Source organism: Camelus ferus, chromosome 35 (genome assembly GCF_009834535.1).
Source record: "Camelus ferus isolate YT-003-E chromosome 35, BCGSAC_Cfer_1.0, whole genome shotgun sequence".
Taxonomy (NCBI): Eukaryota; Metazoa; Chordata; class Mammalia; order Artiodactyla; family Camelidae; genus Camelus; species Camelus ferus.
This window is the reverse complement of record NC_045730.1, coordinates 13,194,644-13,207,367: the sequence shown is the minus strand read 5'-3', so window position 1 is coordinate 13,207,367 and position 12,724 is coordinate 13,194,644. Positions and strand designations below refer to the sequence as shown.

Below are 12,724 nucleotides of genomic sequence, written 5' to 3'. Positions count from 1 at the left end.
AGCTTTGCCCTTCTAGATATGAAAATGTGCTGTAAATTTCCACAAATTATTCATTTACTAACAACTGGAAAGACAGATTGATGAATGGAACAGAAAATGCCCAAACATCCAAATATATGTAAGACTTTAGAACTTGTTACTTAGCCAAAAGTATGTACACAAATGTGATGAAATTTATTTCTGAGCATTTGTATTGTGTGTGAAGTTCTTCCTTTTTAAAAAGGCTGTGATTTGTACGATGAATATGTACAAAAATTCTAGTGAATGTTTATTATTCATGAAATAATCCTGAGAAAGAGCAGGAATATGATTCTTAGATTTAAAAGTTCTCACTATTTTTTAAAAATTTTTTTGTTTTTGAGTAGTGGTATCTTCAGATAACTTTTAGCCTCTTTAGAAGTAAAGGGAATTCCTTTTATCTGTGCTTGTAGATTTTACTAGGTATGTATTTAATTACATACACATGTTTTGGATTATACGTAGCTTTATTACATGTAATATGTAAATGATTATAGATTAATCATTTTACTTTAGTTGCATTCTTATGGAAATAAAAATAGTAAATATAAATTATTATTACTATTGCAAAAGTTTGTAAAGTTTTTGTTGTGTCCTTATGAAAATAAAGTCAAAAATAGCAAATGCAAGTGATTGTTATTATTGCAAAAGTATTATTATAAAAACAACCCTCCAACTATATTTCTTCATTCTTTCAATCCATTTATTCATCAAATATAACTTGAATACCTATTATGTAGTATACAGACTCTACTCAGGACCCTTCGTCTCTCTCTCTCAGAGCCCTTTCGTCCTTAAAAACTTCATGTTGCGCCCTATGAGCAAGATGAGACCTTAAAAACTGAAGTATTAACATTTCATTTCCAGTTGAAGCTTTTCCTCCCTTCTTTCAAACAAAAGCTTGTCTGAAGGTAGGAAATTGTAAAAGATAACCTTTACCTGCCCTTTTGAACATTTATAATAGTATGAAATATTATTGATCGTTGGAAATGTTTGATTTCATAACAATGTATAAATCTAAATGTTGAATAAAATGAGCCATCCCTATTCATTTGAATCCTGAATTTCCTTTGGTTTAAAGTCTCTTGGAAATCAGAGTAAGAGTGACTTTTTCAAAAATTCTTGTTTTGTTTTATTATTTTAGTTCTCTTTCCCCATAATACTTTAAGTTTATAATTTTTAAAACTGAAGTATACTTGATTTACAATATTGCCTATAATGCTTTAAGAACTAAAATTTATTTAAAAGCCACTCATGTAACTGGAACTGCAGTAGACCGGTTGTGTGGATCCTTACTTCACTTACTGGAAGGCACCGTGGGTTGTATGATGCCGTGCTATTTTATGTGCCAATAGACATTTTTTTAAATGCTGCCAACTCACAGATATAGAGGACAAACTAGTGATTAACAGTGAAGGAGGGAAGCGGGGAGGCACAATATAGGGGTAGAGGGCTAAAGGGTATAAACTATTAGGTTTAAAATAAGCTACAAAGATATATTGTACAACATGGGGAGTGTAGCTAATATTTTATAATAACTACAAACGGAGTATAACTTAAAAATGGAGAATCACTATATTGTACATCTGTAATTTATGTAGTAATGTTATACATCAACAACAATAAAAAAACAACATGAGACAAAAAGACATTATGATAATTAGACAAACAGGAAAAATGAGAAACAGTAAAAAAAAAAAATGCTGCCAACTGTGGTTGTAAGACATGAGTTTTAAATTGCCTTCCCGTGTCAGAGATGTTGAGGAGTGAGAAAATGAGCATGTTAGAATCATTGAAGTATAGTGTTCTCTCTCATCCTTGCAGCAGCAAAGTAGGTATACTATCATTTTACTTAATTGAAATATTGTCTTTGTAAAATAGTAGTAACAGTAACAATTCTAATATTATCTAATGATTATTGAGTTGTTATTTGTGCAAGGAACTGCTAAACACTTTGCATGGCTTCTCATTTAAGCATCACAGTGGTGTCCTGTGAGATAACTACTACTTCATCCCCATTTTGTTGATGAGGAAATTGAGGCACAGACAGGCTATGTGACAGCTAATAAGTGACAGAGTTAAAGTAGAAGTCAGACCCAAGTTGAGCCGAATCTCAAGGTCATGCTCTTCCTGTTCAAACAGGTTGTTTTTCCGTTAATGTGCTGAGTAACAATATTGTTCTTTCTCCATAAGAAAAATATTTGTTTTAAAGGGGTAGTAATAGCATGCTGTTGAATATTTACAGTTATGTGAGTAATTGTATGTTTGAACTAGTACACTCTAATTTCCTAAAAAGTCCTCTCATGTTCGTAGGACTGCTCTCCATTTGGCCTGTGCCAATGGCCATTCAGCAGTGGTGACTCTCCTGGTAGAGAGAAGATGCCAGCTGAACCTCTTTGACAATGAAAACAGGACAGCGCTGATGAAGGTTCGTAGCGGCCAACTGTGTCCACGTGAGATGGATTCGATGTAACTACTTAGAATAAAATTGAATTTATCAGTTTTAAATATAATGAACTGGTGGAACTTGGGGAATGTTGACTTGGAATGCCTAACACTTACAGTCTGTTTCTTGGCGTGATACCAACAGGCCATACAGTGCCAAGAAGAGGCGTGTGTGACTATTCTGCTGGAACATGGTGCCGACCCAAACCTCACAGACGGTAGTGAAAACACTGCTCTCCACTATGCTGTCTTGGCTGAGAATACGTCGATTGCAGCAAAGCTGCTTTCCTACAATGCCAATATTGAAGCAAGAAACAAGGTATATCTCAACTAACTTTATTTATAAAATATTTGAAATACAGGGTCTTTTTTAGCTACAGGTGTTTTATTTATAATACTATGTATACCGTATATATCAGGCCCTGTTACCATGGAAACATCTCCAAAACCAAGGCCAAGGGCTTGAGAAAGGTGGTGCCCACAGAAAGGGCAGAGCTCTGTCTCCCAGCCCCACTTCTACCCCAGAAGGAACAACTTCCCATTAGGAAGTCCCTGGGAGTTGGTAGTAGGCTCAGAGCCTACAGGAGACAAAGGCCTGGGGGGAGTGAAGTGATGGGGGCTGCTGGGGTGCTACTGGGGATGGGTGAGAGGAGGAAGGAGACCCAGTATCCAGCAGGGGGAGCTGGGTGAGTGCATGTGGACAGGGGAGACAGCAGGCCACAGGCCCTGAGCACCCCAGGACACCAGGTTCTGGGATTGGGGCAAGTGAGGTCAGGTCATGTTTGCCAGCCAGCAAGGGCATTCACTTGTGCTGGTGGCCACTTGGCCTGCCATGTACCCCTTGGGGTTTTCAATGCTCAGCCTCATGTAGCTCCTCAGCAGGGCTGTGGCTGTAGGTGGGGAGCAGGTGATGGTGAAGCTGGTCCTGCTTTTTCTCCTGGATATTCATTACCTCCAGATGCTGAAGCCCTGCCAGGAACTCCCTCCACTCACATAGTAGGAGCAATTTTATGTATTTGGAGGCTCAGGAATTCCCTGAGTGAAAATATTTGGAAAGGACTTAGTTGTCTAAGATTTTACTTTTAAAGAATGTTATTTCCAAAGAAGCATTAGAAGGTACAGCTTTCTTTTATTTGTTTATGGCAGATATTTATGAAAACATTGCGTTTTTTGCAGGTAAAAAAATTTTTTTTTCAGATATTTTTTCCCCACTCAAAATTTTTTTCTCATTGGCATACGAATACAAGAAAGCAAAACTTGCCCTGGAAATAAAATTTGTCTTAACACTCAAACAAAACAAAAGCATTTTATAATATAATCAAAATCTTGCTGCTGTGGACAAGTTTCTACTTTATTAAAAAATGATTTTATATAAAAATGATTTCTCTCTCATTGTCCAAGTCTTCAGAGGAGGAAAAGGAGAGAGCAGTTGAAATATTCAGGCCAGTTTGCAAATTGGGCAATTGGGAAATTCCAAGAAGACATTTTTGTTTTTGTTTTTGTTTTCCTTCTGTTTTTGTAGTGAGGGAAGCTTCTCTTCAGTTTTTGGGGATAATCATTCTTATTTTGGGGAAGAGAGTAAGTGAATTGTAAACTTGCTGAGAGATCAGTTTTAGGAGGACTCTGAGGAAATCAGAATGGTGGTAAACAGGTGATGATTAAGTGGGAAGTAAGAGAAAAGAACAAGTAATTAAGTCAACAAATAATTAAGTGACAAACAAATAATTAAGTGACAAACATCCACTTAGATAAGAGTCTAGACTTGGCTCTCAAATCTAGAATGTCTTGGTGAGAAGTAAGGAATGCATAAATAATGAAATCAAGTTGCATTCTGAATTTACTAGTACTTGTTCTGTTTGCCCAGGACAATTAAATGCAGTTTTGTTAAGTGACTTTTTATCTCTAACACTTTTCTTTTTTTGTTCAAATCCTCAAATGAGAGAAGGAACTGGCCACGTGGGTAAGAGATGAGACTAAAGTGGTTGGTTGTCCCCTGTACTGGTTCTCAGCTTGAATTGTGCCGGTGAACCATGATCCCTGGGAGAATTTATAAAAAATTTACAAGCCTAGGCTCTCCCTTGAAGATTTTAACTGAATAAATCTAGTAAAGTTCTGGACATGAATATTTAGAAATATTTCTTTGAGATTCTGATACAACCTTTGGTTGAGAACTATTGAATGGATACGTGTAATACATGTAAATTCACAGATCTCAAAAATAAGGCATCTCTAGAAGAGTGGGACTTGGATAGATGTTACTTCCTTCAATGCTCTCCTTTCCAACCATATTAGCCTGACTTTGATCCATATCTTCCTCTGTGATTGAGAAATTAAAAGGAGTATTATTAACAATATCTGTTGGCTTGAAGAGTAACTCCTTTTCCTTATTCCCAACTCTTTGGAGACACGGCAAACCTGAAAATACACATGGGCCCTGGATATGTTCAATTTGTGTCAAGAAATTGAGTCAAGATTTAGAATTTAGGAGACTCATGCAGAAATCTGCATTTCAAACTTCTCATAAAGAATCAAATCTGATCCCCCTTGAGCCCAGGCTCCTGTGTGGTCTGCCTTGCAGAGGTGGCCCCTTCTTAGTGGGGCGTGTGTTCTCTGGTTTGCTGTCCTCACCTGGGACCTTCGCTTACTCGGGTCACCTGCGTTGCCTCTGTAAGCATTTGAGTTTATGATTTCTGTTTTACAGTGTATTTTGATAAATATTTCAAGATTTTAAAGACAGTATGTTAATTAATAACCTATTTCTTATTTTATAATAATCTCTTAAGAATGGGATGGAATTTTTCAAATCAGAATTTATAAGTTGGTTTTTAAAAAACTCATTTTTCTTTACACGTACATGTAAATCATCATATTCCCATTGGAATGTCAGCAAACCTTATGAGGTTAGTCATGGTTATAGTTGGATAGGTTATGTATATTGCAGACAATATTATATCTTCCTCCTCAGCGTGGTTCCTTAAAAATGCAATAGATTCAATAGCTAAATGGTTCTCTCTGGAGCACTGTTTAGAGTGTTGGGAGTAGTAGGTGAGCAGTAAGGTAACTACAGAAGGCCTGATAGACACTGCGATAGAAGCAAAGATTCTTGGAACCAGTAAACATTTGAAGTGAGTTTTAGAGAATGACTTCATGATTAATCTTTTGAAGAGGTCAAGGAGGAACATTTTAAAGAGGAGCACAGAGGGCTGAGGAAGAAGTGCTACTTTTTATTTACTTTATATTATATGTTTAAGTTCAAAGACTGTTATGAGTTTTTAAATTCAGCTTTGAAATACGTAATTTTGTACATTATCAACTGTTTTTGCTGTTTTACAGGATGACCTCACACCACTTTTACTAGCTGTAAGTGAAAACAAACAGCAAATGGCAGAATTTCTTGTAAAGAAAGAGGCAAATATACATGCAGCCAATAAGGTGAAAAGGTACAGTAGTTTGTTCTTTTTTTTTTTTTTTTTAAACCTTAGTGTTGTTCTAGAGTAATAACAGTCAGAAATATTAACTTAATAAGAAGAAGATTGACTTAGAATCAACACATCCTCAGTTAGGTAGAAAAGCAATTATTCTGCCTGGGTGTCACAAAGAACAGTATGTAGCAGGATTCATCTTCCTTTATAATACTGACTGATGTTGTTTGCAACCTGATTTTTTTGGTCATATGATCTTAATAATAGTTCAGGGATCTCATTTTAGTTTTATAAAGTATAGACTCTAATTTTAATTTACCTTATGACACAGTATTAGATTTCTTAATTCTTTTATAATAAATTTTTAACCTCTACCTTGTATATATTTTTGTCTTAAAAGATGCATATTAAACAGAGAGGAATTTGTTTTGTCTTTTTGGATGACTCTGCTTTAAATTACTTTCTTTGAAGGATACTGATGTTATTAGGTTATCACTAAGTGAGTATCACTAAGTGATTAATTATTACCAGATACTGTGGGCTCATCAGTTTTTATCCTTTTTCATTTCTAGTACATTTTGATGTTTTTATTTTTAATTGATAATGTTAGAAGGAAGAAAAATAGCTCTAATTATTGAATAAACATTCCCTTTAAAGAAGACAAGTCATTGGTGGGTGATAAAGAGGAAAGAGCTGGGCTTTAGAGTCAGACGAGGTTGAATTCCCAGCTCTCCTGCTGGCCAGGTGTGTTGCCTGGGGGACATGACTTATTACCAACCAGTATGTTTCCTGACACGTAAAGGAGGGTCGTAGTACATCCTTCGAGGGTGGCTGTGCCTAAGAAAGACCATATGTAAACTATTCAGGTTAGTGCTGGGCACGTGCTTCTCAGTGTGATTAACTACAGCCGTGACTATTTTTGCTGCCATTTTTATTCATATTACTGTTTTCAGCCTGCAAACAGCTTCTCCTTACCTGACCTCTAGCTGATTTTAAAGTATAATATTTCAGACTAGGGAAGAAACGGGGAATCCTTTGTTTAAATCTTTACCTACTTGAGATAAGTGACCTCAGCATCCTTTCTTGTCCATCAGAGGGCTTTAAATTAGCAACTTCTACTTCGTGCTACCCAAGTGGGACAGGAGGCTTCTTTTTTGTCCCTTCTTTTTGGTCTTGGAGGTAATTCACACTTAAGCATGTAAATGGTCAGTTCTACAGGGATGGGCAGGATATTAACTTGGTAAAATAGATCAAAGTAACTGTTTCAGTAAGTTAACTAAGTTCCTAAGGGTGAGGTTATCTCTGTGTTATTTTTGATCAGCGCTCATGCTTGCTGTAAATTATGAATCACCAAATGTAGTCAGGCTTCCTCTTCAGAAAGGTATTAGTGTCTCTTCTCAGGATATCTATGAATGGCTGCAGAAGAATATGCTCTTATTAGTAGTTTTAATATGTAAATGTTTATACTAATTATTATTTCTAAACTGAGGTTGAAGATGACCTGTTACTTGATACGTGACAGGTGAGAGTTCCTAGTTGGGTGCAGGCACTTTGGGGATGGCAGTAAGACTCTCCACATCATCAGCTGGAAACCAGCAAAAGGCCAGACTAGTGAGATGGAGCAGTGGGCACAGGGTTCTTTATCTCAGGCTTTGTAAGACCTTTATCCTTAGGGATCCTACTGTTCTCCATTTCATTCCAGTGTAACCCCTGTGCATGGGGTACAAGTAACGTCACATCTCTGATTTTTCTAACTAGTTATTTGGATCTTGAAATGTTTAGTTGAGCAGAAAATCCTGTATTTTTCCCTTGGGGACTTTCTTCTAACTCTCCATCTTGAATTTTCCAAGAACCTAAGGGATTCCCTAAGATCAAAGTGACAATCCTCTTCCGCAAGTCATTGGGGCGGGGGGAGGCCATTCTAATCATTGTGTTGCTGCAGTGTTGGTACTAAAACTGGTCTTAACAGGGTCTCCTTGGCAGGTGGGTGTGGGCTCTGGACGTTGCTCTCTAAAGACCTTTAATAAAATCATTTTAAAAGAAGAAAAGAAAAAAGGAACTGGTCCTGAAGTCAGATCATGATTGAGCTCTGCCCCTGGGATGCCCTTGCTGATCCAAATTCTGCAGTCTTCATGGTGATCCACATGTAGACTTCAGGGTGACAGCTTGATTAGTTCTGATACATAAGCTTGTATGAGGTTTTATATATATATATATATATATACACACACACACACATATATATATATATATAAATAAATACATTTAGCTACAAATTATATAATAGCTGAGGTGCGTGAATTATAAACCATGAAGAAAGAACAGCTAATCACCATAATTAGTAGCATTTTTATAAAAACTGCAGCATTTAAATGTTACACCCATGTGAAAACACACATTGGTTTTCTTTGGGATTCTCCAATAGTTCCAGCATTAAAGTTCAAGAACAAATTATTCCACTCTTTCACTATTTCTCTGAGCATTTTGGGGTATATTATCTCATTAAATCCTCCTAATACTCTTGTGAAACAAAGCAGTAAGATTCCAGTTTTATAGAGGAAGACTCTGAGCTGAAGAGAAGCAACATTTCCAGGAACAAATAGCTGTTGGTTATAGAGCTTGGATTTCTGAGTTCCAGATACTTTCCATATGTCAGGCTAACTCTAGGTAATTTCCTGAGCTATACTGTCCTCAGTTCATGACTACTTCACCTTACTTTTTTTTCTCCTTTAATTACATGCTAAATAAAAAGTTTGTAGAAGCTTACAAATTTGAAGAATTTAGGACAGTTGAAGTCTTGCTATTAGCTCTAATATTGTCTGAAATAATCTAAGATTTAATATATTTGGTAATTGCTTTTCATATTAGTATTTGAGTAGTAATATTTATCACACTTTTTAATACATAGCAATCACCAACTGATTTCCAAATACAAAGAAGAAAAGAGACCTAAAACTCCTTCTCAAAATAGCAACCCAGGTAAGGCTTCTGATAGTAAATTACTCTTGGTGGTAATCCAAGTTAGGGGTCCTAGCCTACCATAGATAAAGAAAGTAAGAGAGAGGAAGTTTTGATAATGAAAGAGTGGTGAAAAAAACCAGTGTGTAAATTTCATGTATGTTTTTATTTTTTAAAGTAATTTCTTTCTCAATGGTCTAGTATTCAGAATTATTTAAGAAGTTAATTGTAGGCAGTTTAAAATCTGAGACAGTATTGTCTGAAAAGAAATTCATTTATTTAGTCATGCCCCTGAAATCCCATATTATATCTTTGTATATAAAAAGATTTTAAGTTTGTACATTTCCTCTATAATCACATTACAACAAGTTGGCCTTGTTGTAGAACTGGATCTTTAATTTTTATAACAAGTGGATTACATTTAGTAAATGAATGTTAGTTACAGTGATTAGTCTCACTAAAAAAGTTACTGTCTTTAAAACTGGGAGCTCAGAAATGCCTTCCTGGTGCTATAAACAAATGGCAAACAATAAGAAATGCAAAACTGAGCCAGTGTGCAGCATACCAATAAGAGATTGTTTTTTAAAGATACCTAGTGACAGTACAGAAGTCAAAAAAAGCAATGCCTTGTTGAGAAGCACTGGTTACTTTTCACATTATTATACCAACAAGGTCCCACTCTAACCAACTTAATTCCTTTTAAGTCCAAACAGAATGAGGTATGTTGACTTCATGAGAGCCAGATGTCTTCTTCTTTTTTATTTTTTTTATTTTTTGGATGCTTGTCATGATACTATAATTTTCTTAGAACAAGATTCTCTGTTGCCATTAGTTAAAGGATTATCATAGTAAATATTCAAATAGCCCAACTCAGGACTCAACAAATTCTAATAAAATCACAGAAATGCTTCACATGAACAAAAACACGACTGTGTTGCCTAGATGTGACCCCTAATGCATTGTTCAGTCTGAACTGTATGAGGACACCTTTAACTTAGTAGACCTCGATCAAGCAAAGAACTTCTGGTGGTTGGGTTTACAAGTTGTAGGCGATACAAAGATGGAATAGACAGAGTTTTGGTTTTCAAGGTGCTCATAATAGAATAGAGTTGTCCCTGGTTAATGTCTGTATTTTTTTAAACAGAATCTTCAAAGAAAACATTCTTATTTATTTGTTAATTCATCCACTTAACAGGTGACTATCAAGTGTCTTTTAGGTACTAAGCACCACTCTGATATTACAGACTGCAAGCAGGTCAAAAACACAGTTCCTGGCCTCTAGGAGCTTATTACCATCATCAGTTTTTATGATTTGCTGTACTATATTCTGTGCTTACTGTGTCCCAGAGCCCACTAGGACTTTGTAACTGTCTTTATGTATTTTTTATTGGTATTTAATGTGTGCCAGATACTTTAAGTCCATGGTGAGGAAGGGAGTTTTTTAGAAGTGGGTAGGATGTCAGGTAAGCCATGCAGAGCGAGTAGAAGTTTGCCAGGGAAGGAGGCAGAAGGGCAGTGATTGGTAGGAGGAACATCTTTCAAGATTACATTTAACAGAAAGAACAGCAGTGCAAAGGCTAAGATGTGTCGGTGAACTTTGCAGGATCTATGAGTTTCATTTTGTTGGTGCAAAAAGATGCTGGGGATGGTTGAGAATGAGGTGACTACCTAGCTCAGGCACGCTTCTGAAGGCCTTTCTAGTACTATAGGAAGGAGGAGGAGGTCTGCTGTAGACCTTGGGAAATTTATCAGAATGCTTTCAGCTGCAAATAATAATAGGAGACCTAAGTTACAGTGGCTACAACAGGAGCCAGGGTTGTTTAGAAGGTTCAGTGATGTCATCAGGATCCCAGATGATGTCCTGCCTTCAGCTGTGAGGTTGCTGGTGTTTAATGTCTCCTTTCCTGGTCTCCTGATTGGCAGCGGCTCCAAGCATCATATTCTCACATGACAGTATCCAAAGACTGGGAGGGCTGCTTTTCTCTACATGTCTTCTTTTAATAGGAAGAAAATCAAGAAGCTGACAGTAGACTTCCCCCAGCATTTTATTGGCTGGGTTACATCACATGCTCATTCCTAAGCCAGTCACTGGGAAAGGAAATGTAGTTACTGTGATGACCTTAGGATAATCATTTCTCTTTTTGGAGCTGGAGAGAGGTCACCTTATTGTATATTGGGACAAAAAACATCCAAGTAAAGTTGCAATTGTCTAGCAAGAATGAAGGAGAAGGAATGGTTGGTGGGTTGGGAGCCAGCAGTATTTGCTGCAAGGATTCACTGGGGAACTTTGAGCAGAGGAGTAAGATTAGATTTGAGTCTTAGGGCTCTCTGGTTATTTCATAAAGCAGAGATCTACAAGCTTTTTCTGTAAAGGGCCAGAGAGTCCATATTTGAGGCCATGTAGTATCTGTCTACTCAACTCTACCACTTTGGTGTGAAAGCAGCTGAAGCCAGTATGTGAGCAAATAGGGATGGCTGTGCTCCGATAACACTAGACTGACAAAGCTGAATGGCAGGGTGGGTTTGTCCTGTGGGCTGTGGTTTGCTGACCCCTCATATAAAGGATGGAAGTCTAGCAATATCATGCTATTAAAGTTGGACATTTTCAATTTATGATATTGATTCTACTAATGATACCATTTTTTTGTCAGTCTCATAGAGTTTGGTTAGGATTATGGTCCTTGTAAACAGCAGTTCACTTTTAGGTGTCAAATTTTGATAACTACCTTTTTTTTTTTTTTGTATTTGATAAATATAAAGGAGGGGAAGTGGTTCTTATGCATTAATTGCCTACCAGGAGTATACTCAGTACTCACTCTAGTGTAGTCTGCAGGTGTGGTCCCAAAGGAATGGTTTTTAACAAAGCATCAGTCTTAATATTTTTCATATTCTGTATTTTTCTATTGCTGATTTTAAATGTATTTTACTTTTTCCTTTAATAGAAGATTTAGTGGATGAGATTTCTGAAGATGACTCTTTAAGCAGGTAGGATTTTATGGGTTTTTAAAAATTATGTTGACTAAAGGAACACAGAAAAAAGAAACTTAAATGTTTGTTGAGTGTCCTACTCTGGGTTAGACACCATGTTGTGCACTTCACATTTGTTACCTCCCACAGTCATCACAACAGCTTTGCAGAGTAGCTGTGCTGTTGTAGCTTACTTTTAATTATTTAGACAACTGTAGTTCAGGGAGGTTGCTAGTTGACCCATGATTCCATGGTTAACAAGTAGTTGACCTGTGACTTCACCTTCAGACAGCCTGGCTCCCAAATCTGCTTTCTTGTACCTCAGCATAGATTTTGTTTGTTTGTTCAAAGAAATGAAATCACTCATTTTTATTGTGTATTTTTGCTCAAAAGGCTTTCCAACAAACCTGATATTGATGATTCGTGGCCTTCATCAGATGACGAAGACTTAGATTTTGCTCCCAAGGTAAAGTGCTTTCTTGTGAAATTATTTTTTCTGCTCTGAATTTAGTTTTGTGTAGCATTTACTCTTAAAATTTAGCAGCAGTCTGCCTATCATTGTTTTATGTTTATATTGGAAAGTTGGTCAGAGTAAACTGTTCTGTAAAAATATGACTAGTTTTTTTTTTTGTTGTTGTTGTTGTTTTTTTTTTTTACTTTGGTAAATACTGAAGATGGGGCTGAAGAACAAATGAACTAGAAAATATATAGTGACAGGAAAATTGTATTGGGAAAAGTTTTCCCACAATGGAGGAAGTATGAAATTTGGTCAAGGATAAGGAATCTTACTCTGACTTTAAAACCATAGTGACGTGAATTTTATAATACTCATTCCTGAATGAAATCTTCAGTGCATACAGTTACTTACTGTAATAATCATGGAATTTTTCTGGGGCCTTTCAGTTCCAAAACTA

The 12,724-nt window shown here is 36.4% G+C and overlaps 1 protein-coding gene across 8 annotated transcripts in view; it reads left to right on the top strand.

Moving 5' to 3' along the window:
* Positions 1 to 12,724, top strand: part of ANKRD26 (ankyrin repeat domain 26) — a 73,884-nt gene that overhangs the window by 1,049 nt on the left and 60,111 nt on the right. For all 8 annotated transcript variants that reach the window (XM_032473632.1, XM_032473637.1, XM_032473638.1 and 5 more), the window contains exons 2-7: positions 2,332 to 2,446; positions 2,609 to 2,782; positions 5,797 to 5,903; positions 8,794 to 8,864; positions 11,786 to 11,828; positions 12,204 to 12,276. In XM_032473632.1, coding sequence (XP_032329523.1) covers positions 2,332 to 2,446; positions 2,609 to 2,782; positions 5,797 to 5,903; positions 8,794 to 8,864; positions 11,786 to 11,828; positions 12,204 to 12,276 — 583 coding nt within the window. The remainder of the gene's footprint in view (positions 1 to 2,331; positions 2,447 to 2,608; positions 2,783 to 5,796; positions 5,904 to 8,793; positions 8,865 to 11,785; positions 11,829 to 12,203; positions 12,277 to 12,724) is intronic.